We start from the raw sequence: 14,799 nt of genomic DNA, 5'->3' as shown, positions 1-14,799 counted from the left end.
AGTAAAAAACAGCTATCTGCTATGCTAGCCAGGCTTCTCTGGATTTGACAGCCTCATCTACCAAATGGGGGTTTTATATCAGATAGTCATGGTGAATAAGCAAAGTTATAGTTTCACAAATTTCCAGTCACCTTTTGTACATGCAATAGTTAGTAGAATCTAGCAAAAACTGTTAATATTCTTTGAGAGTGAAAGAGCACTGGACTGAGAGGGAAAGGGCCATGTCCAGCTTTGTTATCTCTTGGAGCTCAGGTTCTTCTGAAAAATGAAGGGGCTTTAGCTCTATTCTTCCTTTTTGCTCTTATACTATTAGTCAATATGGTCTATGTAAAGCACCATCAACAGCACAAGAAAGTATCTCACTCTCTGGCTCTAATGAATTTATACGATCTTGGGGATCTTGGGGATCTTGGGGATCTTGGGGAAGACACAAGACAACAAACAAAAGCAACAAGCAAAGCAATGTCTACCATACTATGGGCATCTAGAGGGAGAGAAAGGACAAAAGGGGAGTGAGGAAAGCAGGTGATGTGAAGTGTTGGAAGCTGGATTTCTTTAGATTTTTATCCCCTCAGAGGCAATCTGGAAGAAGTCTCCTAATAGTGTATTAAAAAAAAAAAAAAAGGCATTATTTGTTATTGCTGCTCAAGGACTTTCAGAAGAGAATGGAAGTTACAGCATGTGAATAAGTGGTTAAGAAGTTTCTGGGGGAAAAGGATTCAGATTTCTAGGTTTGAGCAGATGCTGGTATGACAAGGCCTTTCATAGAAGTCAGGGTAAAGAGTGCATGTGAAGACCAGAAGGAGCATCATTGCTTAAAAGCATAGGAATCTGATCAGGGGGATCTTGAAATGAAAGTAAAATAAATGATGAAAAACATTTATTAAGTACTTACTATGTGTTAGACATTATGTTATATACTAAGGATACAAATACAAGAAAAACCAGTCTATATCTACATAAAGGGGAGGAAACATGAGTAGCAACTTTGTTTAGAAAGAGCTGACAAAATGCCAGAGACTTGGATCCTGAGAAGATAATGTGAAAATTCACTTTTCAGAGTTTAGAGTGGTACCAAGAACAGAGTCAATGATTCTAGGAATTGAAGAAGAAAATAACAATGGAGGGGGTGCAGGAATGGAGGGAAGGAGAGATGGAGAGAAAAAAATGTTCATGTAAAGCCTTTAGATACTATGAAGGTAAAAGATGTACCCTAAGAATAATATTAAAAAGACTGAAAAATTCATAGGAGGAACAGTAAGAATCCCTGTGGTCACATAATGACAGGAACAAAGTAGATATGAAATAGTAACACAAAAAATTAACATAACATAAAAGAAGAGATAACTGAAAGAAAGTATAAGACTGAAAAAAGGAGGAATGTTCAGATTGTGAAAAACCTTAAATTCAAGACAAAGGATTTTATGTTTCATCCTACAATTAGAGGGAGCCACAGAAATTTACTGAGGGGAAGCGAGGATGAGACAGGTTAACAAATACAGACCTGCTTTTTGGGAAAGTTACTTTGCCAGGTGAGTGGATGATGATCATAATAGGGAGCGACTTAAAGCATAAGAGACCCACCAGAAATCTAGTTCTAAAAGCAAGTAGTAGGGTACAGTAGCTAGAACACTGAGCCTAGAGTTCGAAAGCCCTGATTTAATCAAATCCAGTATCAGTCAGCAGTTGTGTGACCCTGAACAAGTTACTTAACTTGCTGGTTGCCTCAGATATATAGCATCTACACCCCAGGTCTATTGTGAGGATCACAATGCCTGACATGAAGCAGGTACTACATTAATGTTTATTCTCTTCCCTCCTTATTGTCTTATATATGAGATGTGACTCAGATCCCTTTCTATTACAGTACCATGAGACTTCATAAAAATTATTCTCTTTTGTCGAAATCTAAGAACCCAATAGGATTGAGAAATCGAGGATAATGATTGAGTGAAAAAAATAGAAGCAGTCAGTTAGTGGAATCATACTAGCACTTTCAAGGCAGAAAGAGAAAATGGAAGATAAATTCAAAAAGCAGATCACAAAACTGTGGCTGGGCAACTTAAACTACTTAGACATGCGCTACAGCTTTTTTTTTTTCTGTTAAAAATAGAGAAGTTGATAAGTTCTTGCCTTGTTGATAATTTTATCCCTCAGAAGGCAGAGAGAAGCAATGAGGGGAACTGTTTAATTGCTTTCTAGACCTGACAGATGAATAAAAGACAGACTGGAGAAGGACTAATTAATATTCTAATTTAGTGACTTCAAAAGACTAGACGGGAAACTATAGGTAAAGTTTGGTGTGTGTTCTTAATTAGGGGAAAACAGACATGGAAAAGTTCAGAGAAAATATAGGTTGATTAACTTCTAAAATAAAGAGGCATTTGAATCCCTCAGGAGTAAACTTCTGTTTATACAGGCACAAATGTTTGTAGGATAAATAGTCTGAAATGTCAAACAATTGGTGATGGAAGACAAGCGCTCAGGAGAGAGACTGAAGCCGGATATTTAGAACTGTAAGTCTTCTTCATAGAGGTGATAATTGAATTCCTGGAGTCTAACAACACTCCAGGTTGGAACCTACAGCTACAGTTAAGAGGAGGTGCATGGATAAGCCTGAGAAGGATGGGTCAGATAAGTAGGTAAACCAAGAGAAAGCCGTGTCACAAAAAACCCAGATTGAAGGATGCTGACACTAATGTCAAATGTTTCTGAGAGGTCAAAAATAAGGATGGAATTGTGATCAGAGAGAACAGAGAATTCAAAATTATTCCATTGTATTTTTTCCTCCATCAAGACCACTAGGAATTGGGGTGTGTGTGCAAAATGATTAATAGAGTTGAAACTCAAATGATGAGAAGCAAGAGAAGACTTAGTTACTATGACAAATGGCAAGTCAACAGGCCTGGTTGAATTATACTTCAGGACACTGAAAGAAATGGCTGATATAAAAAAAACAAACAAACAACAACAACAAAAAAACAACTCACTATCTTTCTCCCCAAATCCATTCTTCTTCCTAACTTCCCCATTTTCGTGCAGAACACCCCATCCATATAGTCACCAACCTCCTTCATCCTCTCTCATCCTACACATGCACTCAGACCCCCTCCCTCCCTTCTCACACAACAACTCTAGTTCAGGCCTTCGTTACTTTTCTTGTAGACCCCTGAAAGAGCCTCTTGATTATTCTCTTCTTTCTTCAATTCTTCCTCCATCCATATGCCAAAGCAACTGCACCCCTCTCTTATTCCTGCCCTGGTCAATAAACTTTAAAGCCCTCCACAACCTGACCTACACACACACACACACACACACACACACACACGTGCACATGCAATCTTTCACAAGTTCAAGGGTCTAGCCAACCTGGTGGTCTTGCCATTCCTCAAGGGAGGCACTTAACTGGTTAGAAATGTACTCCATTCTCATCTCTCTGTTAAGCACCCTCCCCCTCTACCTCACTGCCATGTATTTGTTTTGTACATACTTATGTACAAGTTGTCTCCCAACAGAATGTTGAGGGTAGTTTCATTTTTATTTTTGTATCTTCAGTGCTTGATAGATAATAGGGATTTATCAAATGCTTGTTTACAACGGCAGCTAAATACTGCAATGGATAAGAGCATTGGGCCTGAAGTCAAGAAGACCCAAATTCAAAATTAGCATCACACATTGTATGATCCTGGGTAAGTCACTTACCATTGTCTTCTTCAGTTTTCTCAACTATAAAACAGAGACCATAAAAGCACCTACTTCAAAAAGTAGTTGTGAAGATCTTTATAAGGTACAGCACAGTCCTTAACAATAAACACTTAATAAATGCTTATTGTACAGTGCCCTTCCTCCCCACAATGGGATTTCTAAATGACTGGAACCAAACAATGGTGAATTGAAACCATGTTATGTAACAATCAATTAAAGAATTGGAAATATTTTACTTTGAGACAAAAAAATTTTGTCTTTTAATAGATGATGAGTTGTCATGTAGAATGACAGGATTTATCCTGCTTGGCTATGAGGGGCAGAATTAGAAGCAATGTGAAGATACTGCAGAAATGCAAAAATCAGGTCATGAGAAGGAAAAACTTCCCAACATTTTGGGCAGTCCAAATGTACAATGACCTGATTAAAAAGTAGTAGGCTTCCCTGTTTTCAAGGTCTTTCAAGGAACACCTCCATTATCTACAGCTAGAGATACTATAGAGTGGATTCTAACTCACCTGTGGAGTCAGACCTGAGGTCTTTTCTATCTCAGATCCCAGAAATACCATTAGTTTGCCTTTATAGGACTCTTTAAGTTCTGTAAAGCATCTTACAAATATGGATTCATTTGAACCTCATGCCTACCAGGTGAGGCAGTGGTACTTTAACCTTCATTTTATATATGAAGAATTAGTATCAGAAAAGTTAAGTGACTTGACCAAGGTATAACCTAGCAAGTTGGTGTCTGAAATGGAATTTAAACCCCAATTTCAGAGTTCTAACTATCATGTTTTAGAGCAAAGTAGAGATTACAATGAAATAAAGAACTGAATTGTCAATGCTAAAGTATAAAATCATAGAATTCAAGAGCTAGAAGGATATCAAGGACCATCTAGTCAACATGTTATTTATAAACAACAAATCAAGGTATACAGCTGGTTAACTACAGAACTGAGAAGAAATTCCCGTCTTTTGGAACCTAGATGAGTGTTCATCCTATTGATCTATAGTTTTACTTTATTTCTGAAACTTGTACAAAGATTTTTATTCCACCAATTCTAATTTCTCTTATTCTTGCAAATAAAGAAAAAATTTCTAAATTAAAAAAAATTCTTTTAAGTTTATTTCAGTCATATATTTAAGTGATAATCAGTAATTTTTACAACTGTGTTTTGGTTAAATATGGGAATAGGGTAAGTAGAGGGGCCTTTTGTAATTCTTTTAATCTTTTTACTATTACAAGGCTTTCCCATTATAGCGATAAGCCAACCAACGTGTCACTTTCAGACTTTAATATGAATTTTCTGGGTTTTCTTCAAGTAGCCCTCTACATTTTAAACAAAAATACCAAATTTCAAAAGATTAGTCAATATCTTATAGTTAAGATAGCTGTGGAATAAATATTCCAATTATAGTGGTCTGCCACCCATAAGAATTTAGTTGTTTTCTCCACTGAGGAATGTCTTTCAGTTATCAATGAGATCTAGTAATAGTTTTATTACACCTCCCCCCACCTCTTCTCATCCCTAATCCATGATCCTGCTTCTAGTCCTGCCCAGAAGCTATTATCCAGGGGAACAATCATCTACTACCTCAATTAGTACTTTTCCTTGAAGGCAGCCTAGCTCGCTGTATCCAAGAGTGCTGGGCATAGCAGTGGCATCCCCCCTCATATCCAAGGTACTTTGTGAAGAACAGACCTGGCAACTGCAAGTATTCCAGCCCCTGCCTACTTGGCAACCACAGCTATTAAAGGCCTCCAAAGAAAGGTTTCAACATCAAAGTCTTTGACACTAATACGATTTTTATCAATGGCAATGATGCTAAAGATATACTACCATCTGTTTTGTCACTACACTGTTAAGATCCCTGGGTTCTCCCATTTCATGTGCAAATAGAAAGTGTTTCTTCTCTATTAGAATGTGAGCTCCTTGAGAGCAGAAACAGTTTTGCTTTTTTTTCTGTGTCTCTAGGGCTTAATACTCTTTAATTTATTCATTGAGCCACTCCTCTTTGTGGATGGCATCTGCTTTTAAATCAACATAACACATAGTTTTAAAATCATTAAGAAATGAAGACCACAGCTTGTAAAATTTCCAGATGAAATTGAAGGCAAGAAACAACTGAATACTTACCAAAACTATGGTCAATATATAACCCAAATGTGAAGGAAAAATACAAGTAAAGCAGGACTTTCTGCAGTGTGCATCAAACCAGTTTTTCTTGTTTAGTAAGTCAATTAAGTTCTCACAGTTCATCTTAAAGGCAATCAGGAAAACACCCTCACACTCAACATTAGCTAAAACTTTAGAGATGTTTTAAGGGACAGAAAATTCTAAACTAGAAATTTCTATTAAAAAAGTCCCTCAATAAAATATTTACATATAAGTACCTTATTAAAATAAGTTAATTATTTATTAAAGTACCAGAAATTTCTGAATCTGGGCTTCTATATATAAATGCAAATATTTCTTATTTAAAGAAGGTGGATTTACAAAAGAGAAAGATTAAAAACAAATTCTAGTGTTTAAGTAAAGCACTAAAAAAAATTGCAGACTAAGTATTTCAAAGTGACATGTACCCCTCTGAGACAATAGGGTTATTGAAACAGGTGGTGGTGGTGAGGGGAACATGTGTAAATTAGCCAGGAAACAAGAGCTAAACACAATTCTCTCTTTAGTTTTTATAGCACTTTATAGACACTATACATATATGTACCCGTTCAAATTTCTTCTATACTTTCAAAGTGGGAAGAGAAAAACTGCTGAAGCATTTTACATAGCAGGTACCAACCACCCTTACTTTGGTTGAAATGATTTACTTTAAAAACAGCAGTGTTGACCAAGAAAAATTCTTATATGAAAAACAACAAATTAAATTTCTTTTTGGACTGAATTCATTAAAAAAATAGTAAATTCCCTATCTTACTTACTTGAATGTCATTAAAAGCAGTTCTGTAAATACCCAAACTTACTGTGAAGAACAATAAAAGTCATTCTGCAAATATTCTAACTTGCTGTGAAGATCATTAAAAGTCATTTTACAAACATTAAAATGTTGGGATAAAGTGTTTGGGGGAAAGGGGAAAAAGGGTTTTAAAAATTTGTATTCTTACTCTTACTCTGAAGAACCTGGGCAGAGTCACATTAGAAAGCAGATTAGTTAGTTTCTTCTAAGAAGGGTTGGCTTCTATGGAGGGCAGTTTTTTTTGTCCAGTCAGTCCCCTACCTGTGAATAGGATGGAGTCCTTAGAGAACAGAGACTAAGAGAAATGACTTAGATAACAAGTTTGTTTTGTGGTGAAAAATGGGAAGGAAGAGACCCGAGAGACAACACCTCAGAAGAGGATCCCAAGTATCTCCAGAGGCTTGTATATTTCCCACTCAAAAATCCTTCTCCCTGAAACCCAAGGGACCCAACAAAGTTTCCGTTAACAATCTCTGTTCGTTTTTGGTGTCTTTCTTTCCCTTAATTCTGTGCCTTCAGAAATTATTTTCAATTGATCCTGTATTTATCATGTTTGCATACAACTGTTCGAATGCTGTTTCCTTCCTTAGACTATCAGTTCTTTGAAAGCTGGAGTTGTTTTTACTTTTTTTTTTTTTTTTTTAAATTTCCAGCGCTTAGCATAAGACCTGGCACATAGTAGGTTCTTAAATGACTTTTCCACACCTTTCTTTCCCCATACCCTCTTTCTTTCGTGCCAACTCAGTGGAATTTAGGTCAGTGGGGGACGGGACGAGGACACTCGTGAACACCCAAAGCTTGACAAGCCCCAAGGGGAAGCCTAGACTACGCCACACCCCCATTCCCCATTTCTCCAACCTTCCCGGGGATCTTAAGCAATACGAGGAGGTGGGAGATGCCCTGATTCCCACGCCGCACCCCGCCCCCTTGATATGTTTCCAACACCACGTGCGGCCCATCCCGCAGCCCCGGATGGTAGGAGAGGGGGGAGATGGCTCCCAGATTGCGGCTGGGCACAGAGGTTGGTCTCAACTGAGGCCGCCCCTGGTCCCTGGCACACCCGCGGACGCAAACTTTTCCCAGGAATGCTTCTTCCTGAGAAAGTGAGCGGCTCGGGAGCCGTTAACGGCCCTTGGGACAGGCGGGGGGGAACCTAAGTGTCGGCGGGGCCCGGTCGGGGGAGCTACAGTGGCCCGCTGCCCACCCAACCCCGTCAGCTTCCACACAAAGCCGCCGCCGCGTTCCGCTCTCACCAGATCCTTTGTGTTTTCCATCAGGGCCTCATGGGCAGAGGCGGGCTGTGCTCCCCAGGCCCGCCGAGCCCCCTCCCCAGGTTGGGGGCCGGCGCCTCTCCTCGGGACAACAGTTGCAGGAGGGATCCCGCCTCAGCCCAGTCTCGCAGCTGCAGCTTCGGTAACCCCCAGGTTTTACCCCTACTTCTTTTAATTCGGATGGCCCCAAGATATCAACAACATTAACATAGCCCTCCCAGCCCAGCGCGCCTGCGCCGTGACCCGTGGCCCGATTGGCCCACTTCCCCCTTGCCCTCCCTCCCTTCGTGCACTAGACCCTCGACGGGCGCCGTACTCTCCCGGCGCTACCAAGCTGGAGGGGGTTGGAGTCGTTAAACTGCAGTTAAGCAGAGCAACCAAACCAATCCGAGCCTCGAGCATGCAGATATTAAGAAATTTTTTCCCATTCCTTTTACGTCAACCTCTTTCTTTTGTGATTTGAGCTTTCAGGATCCTTCAATCAGAACCATTTCAACATCGTTCCCCCTACATCCGCTCAGATGAATTTTTACTAAAGGAGTGTCACGTGGGGAGGGGCTCGCGAGGGGAGTGGGAGGTTACGTAGTGAAAGTGTTGGGTCATGTGAGAAGGGACCAAGCATACCCCATCAGCCTCCGCGGCAGCGGAAATAGAGTCTACTTTGAGATTGCGTACTGCAGTTCTCAGTCTCTGAGAGCTCTGGGCTGAACCATGCCGCCCGATAGGAGCGTGGTGTCCAAGCGCGGCCAGGGTTGGAACCGGGGCGGGAGCGTGCGCCGTGGTCGGGGCAGGGGCCTGGGCCGAGGCCGGGGTCGGAATCGGGAGGTCTCCAAAACAGCACGTTTGGTTCGGAAAAAGATCTCTCCCCGGCCCGATGGCGGACCCGGTCCCATCTCCTCGGCAGACGAACAGAGGCGGCTCCAGCAGCTGCACCAGCTGACCCTGGGCGCCGACAAGCCGGCGGTCGAGCGGTGTTTGGAGGAGCTGGTGTTCGGCGACGACGCCGTAGACGAAGAGGACTTGTTGCTGGGGCGGCTGCGGAGTCTCGGGGTGAGCGAGCCACAACGCGGGAGGCAGGGGGTCTGGTCCTCTGCCGTGGGTGCGGGGCGGCCCGTTTTGGGGGGAAGGCCCTGCGTTGGCCACACTCCCTTCTGGTCCCCATTTCAACATTTTAGCTGACATGATAAACTTCGCGCTGTGCTATTTATTCTGTCGAATGTCTGGCCCTAACCAGTCCCAGCCACGGTTCACTCCCACCATCTGCCTTCCATTTCTACACACGTGCTGCTAAAGAAAGCTGGAGAAAACCAGGAAACCTTGTACCCTGAGTCCACTTGTTGCATTTGTTACAAATTTATTACAAAACTTTCCCCTGGGAGTTTTCTGAAGCAAGAAATCGTTATACAAGTATTTAATGGCCTTTCCAAATCTTTTCATCTCTCCTCCCACCCTGGAAGTGAAGGACCTTACCTTGCAGAAAAACGTTCTCTTAGCCCTTCTGCCTCGTTTCATGCCACTCAGATGTCTGCTCCCATTATCTTCTCCTTTATCTTAATTTTTATCCTTTCAGAGATAGCTCTTGACTAGGTAGTCACCTTTCCTTGCAACCTCGATTGTGGTGTTCTACAATAAATTGTCTTCTCTCTTATCCCTACTTTCACTACTCATTTTTCATAATGTCCTTCCTGTTCTTTGGAACAAGAGTATGTTTCCATATTCCTTAAAACCCTCATTTACTAGATCCATCTCTGCTATCTATACTATATTACTTTTTCTTATCTTATTTAAACTTGAGAAAGAGCTTTGTAATTAGCCTGTAATATGTGCTTTCCTTTTCTTTTCTCTCCTCCCCGAAGTCTGAGTCTGGACCTAATTATTTACTAAAATTGCTCTCTCCGAAGTTACCAATAATTTCTGAATTGCTTAGTATAATCTCTTTTTCTTAATCTTGATCTTCTGAAGGCTTTGACCCTGTTGATCATCCTCTTCTAGATATTGATTTATCTCTATAGATTTTTTCTATTTGTCATTTGTTTCTCTTTTTGACAATATGCCAAGCACATAGTTTGAAAAATGCTGTTACATACTGTTTCACTTGGTAATCTCATTATCAATTATTTTTTCTCTAAAGATATTCTCAGATCTAGTTATCCAGCTTAAATGTCTCTCCTGACCTCTAGTGTCACATCATTGACTTCTTTGGGATATCTTCAAGTGGAAATCCTGTAGACATTTACTTCATACTTGAAAAAGAACTTAATACCTTTCTTCCTTTTCAGATTTCCTGCTTACTGTTAAAGGTACCACTGTTTTCCTGGTCATCCAGTTTTGCTAACTTGGTGTTATCCTCAACTGCATCTTACCCTATGTTTCTAAACTATTGCCAATTCTAGTTTTCCACCTTTATAGCATATCTTTGTATATATTTCCTTCTTGACAATCAACTCAGCTGTCACAAGCTCTCTCATCTTCTCATTTCAATAGCTTGCTGGTTGGTCTCTCTTCCTTAAGTCTCTACTACAATCCATTCTTCACTCAGTAGCTAAATTGATTAGGTTTAGAATCTTATGCCCCTCCTCCCCATTCCTTGGCAAGTCACTTGTTTTACCTTCTCCCCCAAACCAATCAAATTTAAATTCCTTGAGGAATAAATGTTTAATAAGTAAATATTTATTGACTGGTAATTGTTCTCTAGAAAGCAGTAGGGTGCACTGGAAAGAACAGTAGATTGGCAGTCAGAAACCTGGAGCCAATAGAATGTAAGCTATTTCATTTTTGTTTTTGTATCCTCAGCAAATAGCACATAAATTTGCTTTAAAGATTCTTGTTCAGGTAAATTCTGCCACTTAGTAGCTTTTGGTTAAGGCGCTTGCCATATAGGCAAGTCAAATTTTCTTTTCTGCCCAATGTGAGGATTAGATTTAGGATGATGTATAAGAGCTCTTTGATCTCTTAATATTTTATGATTTTTTTTTGCTAAACTGAGAGATCAACATGCAGTCGGAGTTTAGAAAAAGAGATCTGTGTGCTTTTGTAGTCTGGAAGAGTGATTTTCAAAGTGCAGGCCTAGAATTAATTCCAAGGAGCACTAGACTTGACCCCAGTGAGTTGAATCCTGTCTTCCCTCCACTAGCCAGTAATGGCTTGACTCCAACATATGACTTCCCTACTTTTATACTTCCCTTACCACTCCCTCTTGTCTGCCTCTTCCCTTCACTGGGAATAATTTAATCTAAACTAGGACCCATCAGTTGCTAATGTTTTGCAGCCAGATTTCTCCCTTTTCAATTTTTGCTGGGAGAGAAAATAACATAGGCTGGAAAGACCTGGATCATTTGCTATTTTTTCCCCCCAAAATTATTCTTCTAAATTTACTCCTGGATTCTCAACATCTTTCTTAACTTTGATTTCTCACTCACTTGAAACTGTTCTCTTCATTAAGATCTTAATTAGATTTTTTTCTCAATCATCATCTTTCTTAACTGTTTAGTAGATTTGATATTGTTGAACACCTTTTTTCCCTTGAATACTTGGTCATTTTTGTATTGTCATGATACTGTTCTCTTGATTCTCCCCCCAATTTTCTGGTTACTTTTCAGTTACTTTTGTTAGATCATTATCATCATCCATATCTTGCCTTCTAATGTGAGTATTCTACAAAGTTCTGTTCTGGATCCTCTTCCCTTTATATAGTCTATTTCAAAGGATCAATTATCATTTTTATGCAGATTACTCCAGCAATAATTTCTTTGCTGAAGGCTAGGTCCATGTCAGTGACTGCTTTTTAGACATTTTGAACTGGAAGTCCTATGAGTGTCTCACACTCAGTGTGTCTGAAAAAATCCATTACCTTTTCCAACAAATCCACCTTTCTTTTCTCAACCTTTTTTTTTTTTTTTTTTTTTTTTTGTCACACATCTTCTCACTTCTCATGTTCGCTTATATCTAGTCAGTTGTTAAACCTTGCTATAGCTACTTCTACATCTCTTGAATCTATTGTCTCTGCGGTAGTCAAAACAGCTACAATCCTTGTTCAGAGCCTTATCACTTCCCTCCTAGACAGTTATAGTAATCTGCTAATTAGTCTCTAAAATTTTTCCCCCTTTCCAATCTATCTTCCACACAGGTTCTGAAATGTGGGTGTGAACATCTTTCCCTACTCAGTAAACTCTAGTGGCTTCTTGTTAACATTAGGATCAAATGTTATTTCATCTTTATTTAAATACTCAGTCTAAGTTTTGTAAGGTACATAATTATTAGTACAGCAGTACATGTGTATAAATTATAAGTCAGTTAATATACATAGTAGGAATGCATTGCAAAATTTTATTGTTAGATATGTTTGATCAAAATATTTGGTGAATATTGATCTAGAAAGTTTTTTGGAGAAGAGAGTTCAGAATATCTTATGGAAGGAAGCACAAGCCATGGAGATGACAGGAGCAGTAGATTGAAAGAAAGATTATGGCATATGATAGGTCCAGCTAGATGCAGCCAGAGGGTGGTGATGCCATATAGGAGGATTAGATAATTAGATAGGTAAAATGGGGCCAGATGAGGAGTTTTGGAGATTTACTTCAAGCTTTTAAATGGGAAAATTGTATGATTAAATTGCTATCTGCAATTAATCTGCAGAATCACATGAATCACAGAATCCTATTGGAGATCTTCTGTGCATCCTGGTAGAAGGATGACTGGGAAAGTCTTAAGAGGCTGTCTATAAACCTGGAATGAGGTAGTCTAGCCTGGTCTAGAGTGGTAGTAGGAATAGAGAATAGCCCAGTATGAGATGTTTGTTTCTAAGGAAAAAATGTTGAGAGTTGATGCAGTTTTATATAGGAGATGTAATGGAAAGAAGCAAAATTGATTAGCTTCTGACCTTGAGAATGATACAAGTGGAGTAGTTGAGAAAGGAAGGAGCTGAAATATTGCTGTGAAGTATTGCTGCTATATAGGCAGAAGATTGTTTACTTGTATGAAAGGTTTCTGCTGAGGGAAGAATTGAGCATTAAAAAGTTGAGAATGATGTGAACTTTAATGTGAAATATCCTGAGTAATTATGAGAACTAGAGAAGTGGTGTTGCTGTGGATATGGAGTAGAAATTATCTGGTAATGTTTTATTCTTCAATATTAGATTCTGGCCCTTGAGATCAGAAGTCCTATTTTCCTTTGTGTCTCTTCAAGCATCTAGCACAATGTATGGCACTCAAGCATTTATTGAATGAATTATTATAATATGTGAATGCTTTGTGTTCTTCAGCTCTATCATTTTCCTTCACTTTAATTTTCTTGGCAACTTTTGCCTCATGTATCTTACTTTCTTTAGTTTTTACTCACTTTTTGATGTTCTCTTATGTGATCCTTTTCTTTCTGCTTGCTGTCCTTCTCTCCTTGACAGTCCCATTTTTCTTTTCCTGTCCAGGATCCTTTACTGGTCTTCTTGAGCCTTTTCATTTTCTGCTGTTTCTTATAGAACTTCTTGTTGCTGACATTCCATCCTTTATCTCATCAGAAGGGGTTTCACTCAAAGCATTCTACCACCTGTTGTGTAGAAAGAGAGGAAAACTTGATTGTATTTACAGTTTTGGAGAAATTTGGCTATTGGACCTCTTACTTGCATTTATTTTATCCTTCCTTGTTTTATAGTTATTGTATACAAAGCTTTCTTCCTTTAGAGGGACATAATGGTGTTGAAAATAGAGAGCTGGCTTTGAAGCCAGAAAGAAGTTCAAGTTCCTGGGCAATCACTTAATATGTTTTGTTTTGTTTTGTTTTTTTAATTTCTAAGAATGCACCAGCTTGTATTGGTAGAAGTTTCCTTCCTAGAGAATTACCTATCCTATACTGGTGAAATGACGGATCCATTCTCTATCTACTTCCTCTTCTCTTTTCTTTATTAGACTGTAAGTTTCTTATACTTTCCTTTATTGTGAAGTACCCAGGCGAGAGAAAACACAGGGCAGCCAAAATAATGAAGTTTTATTTTGCTGGCCAGGACTGATCCCCCAACACCAAGATGGGAGGGGTCAATAATGAGTTGTCTCAGGGCCACATATTTATAGAAGGAAGAGAGAGACATCAAAATGTTTCTTGATATATTTGTCATAATAAAAGTAATTTCTATTCTAAACAGGAGGCAAAAGTAAGTTATCACTCTAAGGGTGTCATTATCAGGCAGCAATAAGAAGTATTTCTTTAAGTTTATCAAGTTATCAAGGTCTTAGGTTTTTCAGGACAGCACATCTGGGGGTGTAAAAATACCATCTGCATTAGGGCGTGAAGAACTAGTAATAACTTCTAACTACAAAGATTCAAGATTATGTTTCTCATGGTCCTATTTGGGGTGCTTTTCTACTTCAGTTGTAAGTTTCTTGAAAGCAAGAATCTGTCTATATCTGTTAGCTTTTTTCTCTCTTGGAATTAAGGGTGGAGAAAGGGAGAGACCATGCTTCTTGACAAGGTGAATATGCATTTATTAAGTGCTTATTATAATCTAGGCACTGTGTTAAGTGCTGGGAACACAAGACAAAAGCATAGCCCTTTGACCCTTAAATTCAAAATTTTAATGTAAACATGTGTATATGTGTGTGTGTGTGTGTGTGTGTGTATTATATGTGTGTGTATATATATATAATATATATGCATAAATGTGTGTGTATATATATGAAATGTATGTACAGTAAATAGAAGGTAATTGTCAAAGGGAAGAAACACTTAGAGGCAGGAAGGGAGATTGTGAAAGGTCTCTTATAGAAAATGGGATTTGAGCTGAGTCTCGGAGGAATCCAAGTAGAGTTGAATTGGTAGAGTGTTCCAAAGATGGAGAATAGGTATTGAAAAGGCAGAGTCTAGACA

At 39.2% G+C, this 14,799-nt stretch overlaps 2 protein-coding genes across 6 annotated transcripts in view; one reads left to right on the top strand and one right to left on the bottom strand.

Moving 5' to 3' along the window:
- MBTD1 (mbt domain containing 1) overlaps nucleotides 1–13,383 on the bottom strand; it is a 75,036-nt gene extending 61,653 nt beyond the window's left edge. For 4 of the 5 annotated variants that reach the window (XM_051994278.1, XM_051994275.1, XM_051994279.1 and 1 more), the window contains exon 1: nucleotides 6,821–7,919. The gene's annotated coding sequence lies outside the window, so the exon portion shown is untranslated. Of the gene's footprint in view, nucleotides 1–6,820; nucleotides 7,920–13,281 lie in introns of those variants that run through there. The other variant, XM_051994277.1, reaches the window with a different exon arrangement.
- The window catches only part of UTP18 (UTP18 small subunit processome component), a 34,869-nt gene continuing 28,637 nt past the window's right edge, over nucleotides 8,568–14,799 (top strand). Inside the window, exon 1 of the mRNA XM_051994282.1 lies at nucleotides 8,568–8,993. Coding sequence (XP_051850242.1) covers nucleotides 8,655–8,993 — 339 coding nt within the window. The 5' untranslated portion in view covers nucleotides 8,568–8,654. The remainder of the gene's footprint in view (nucleotides 8,994–14,799) is intronic.

Source organism: Antechinus flavipes, chromosome 4, assembly GCF_016432865.1.
Source record: "Antechinus flavipes isolate AdamAnt ecotype Samford, QLD, Australia chromosome 4, AdamAnt_v2, whole genome shotgun sequence".
NCBI lineage: Eukaryota > Metazoa > Chordata > Mammalia > Dasyuromorphia > Dasyuridae > Antechinus > Antechinus flavipes.
Note: the sequence above shows the minus strand (reverse complement) of the source record. Positions and strands in the feature narration are given on the sequence as shown.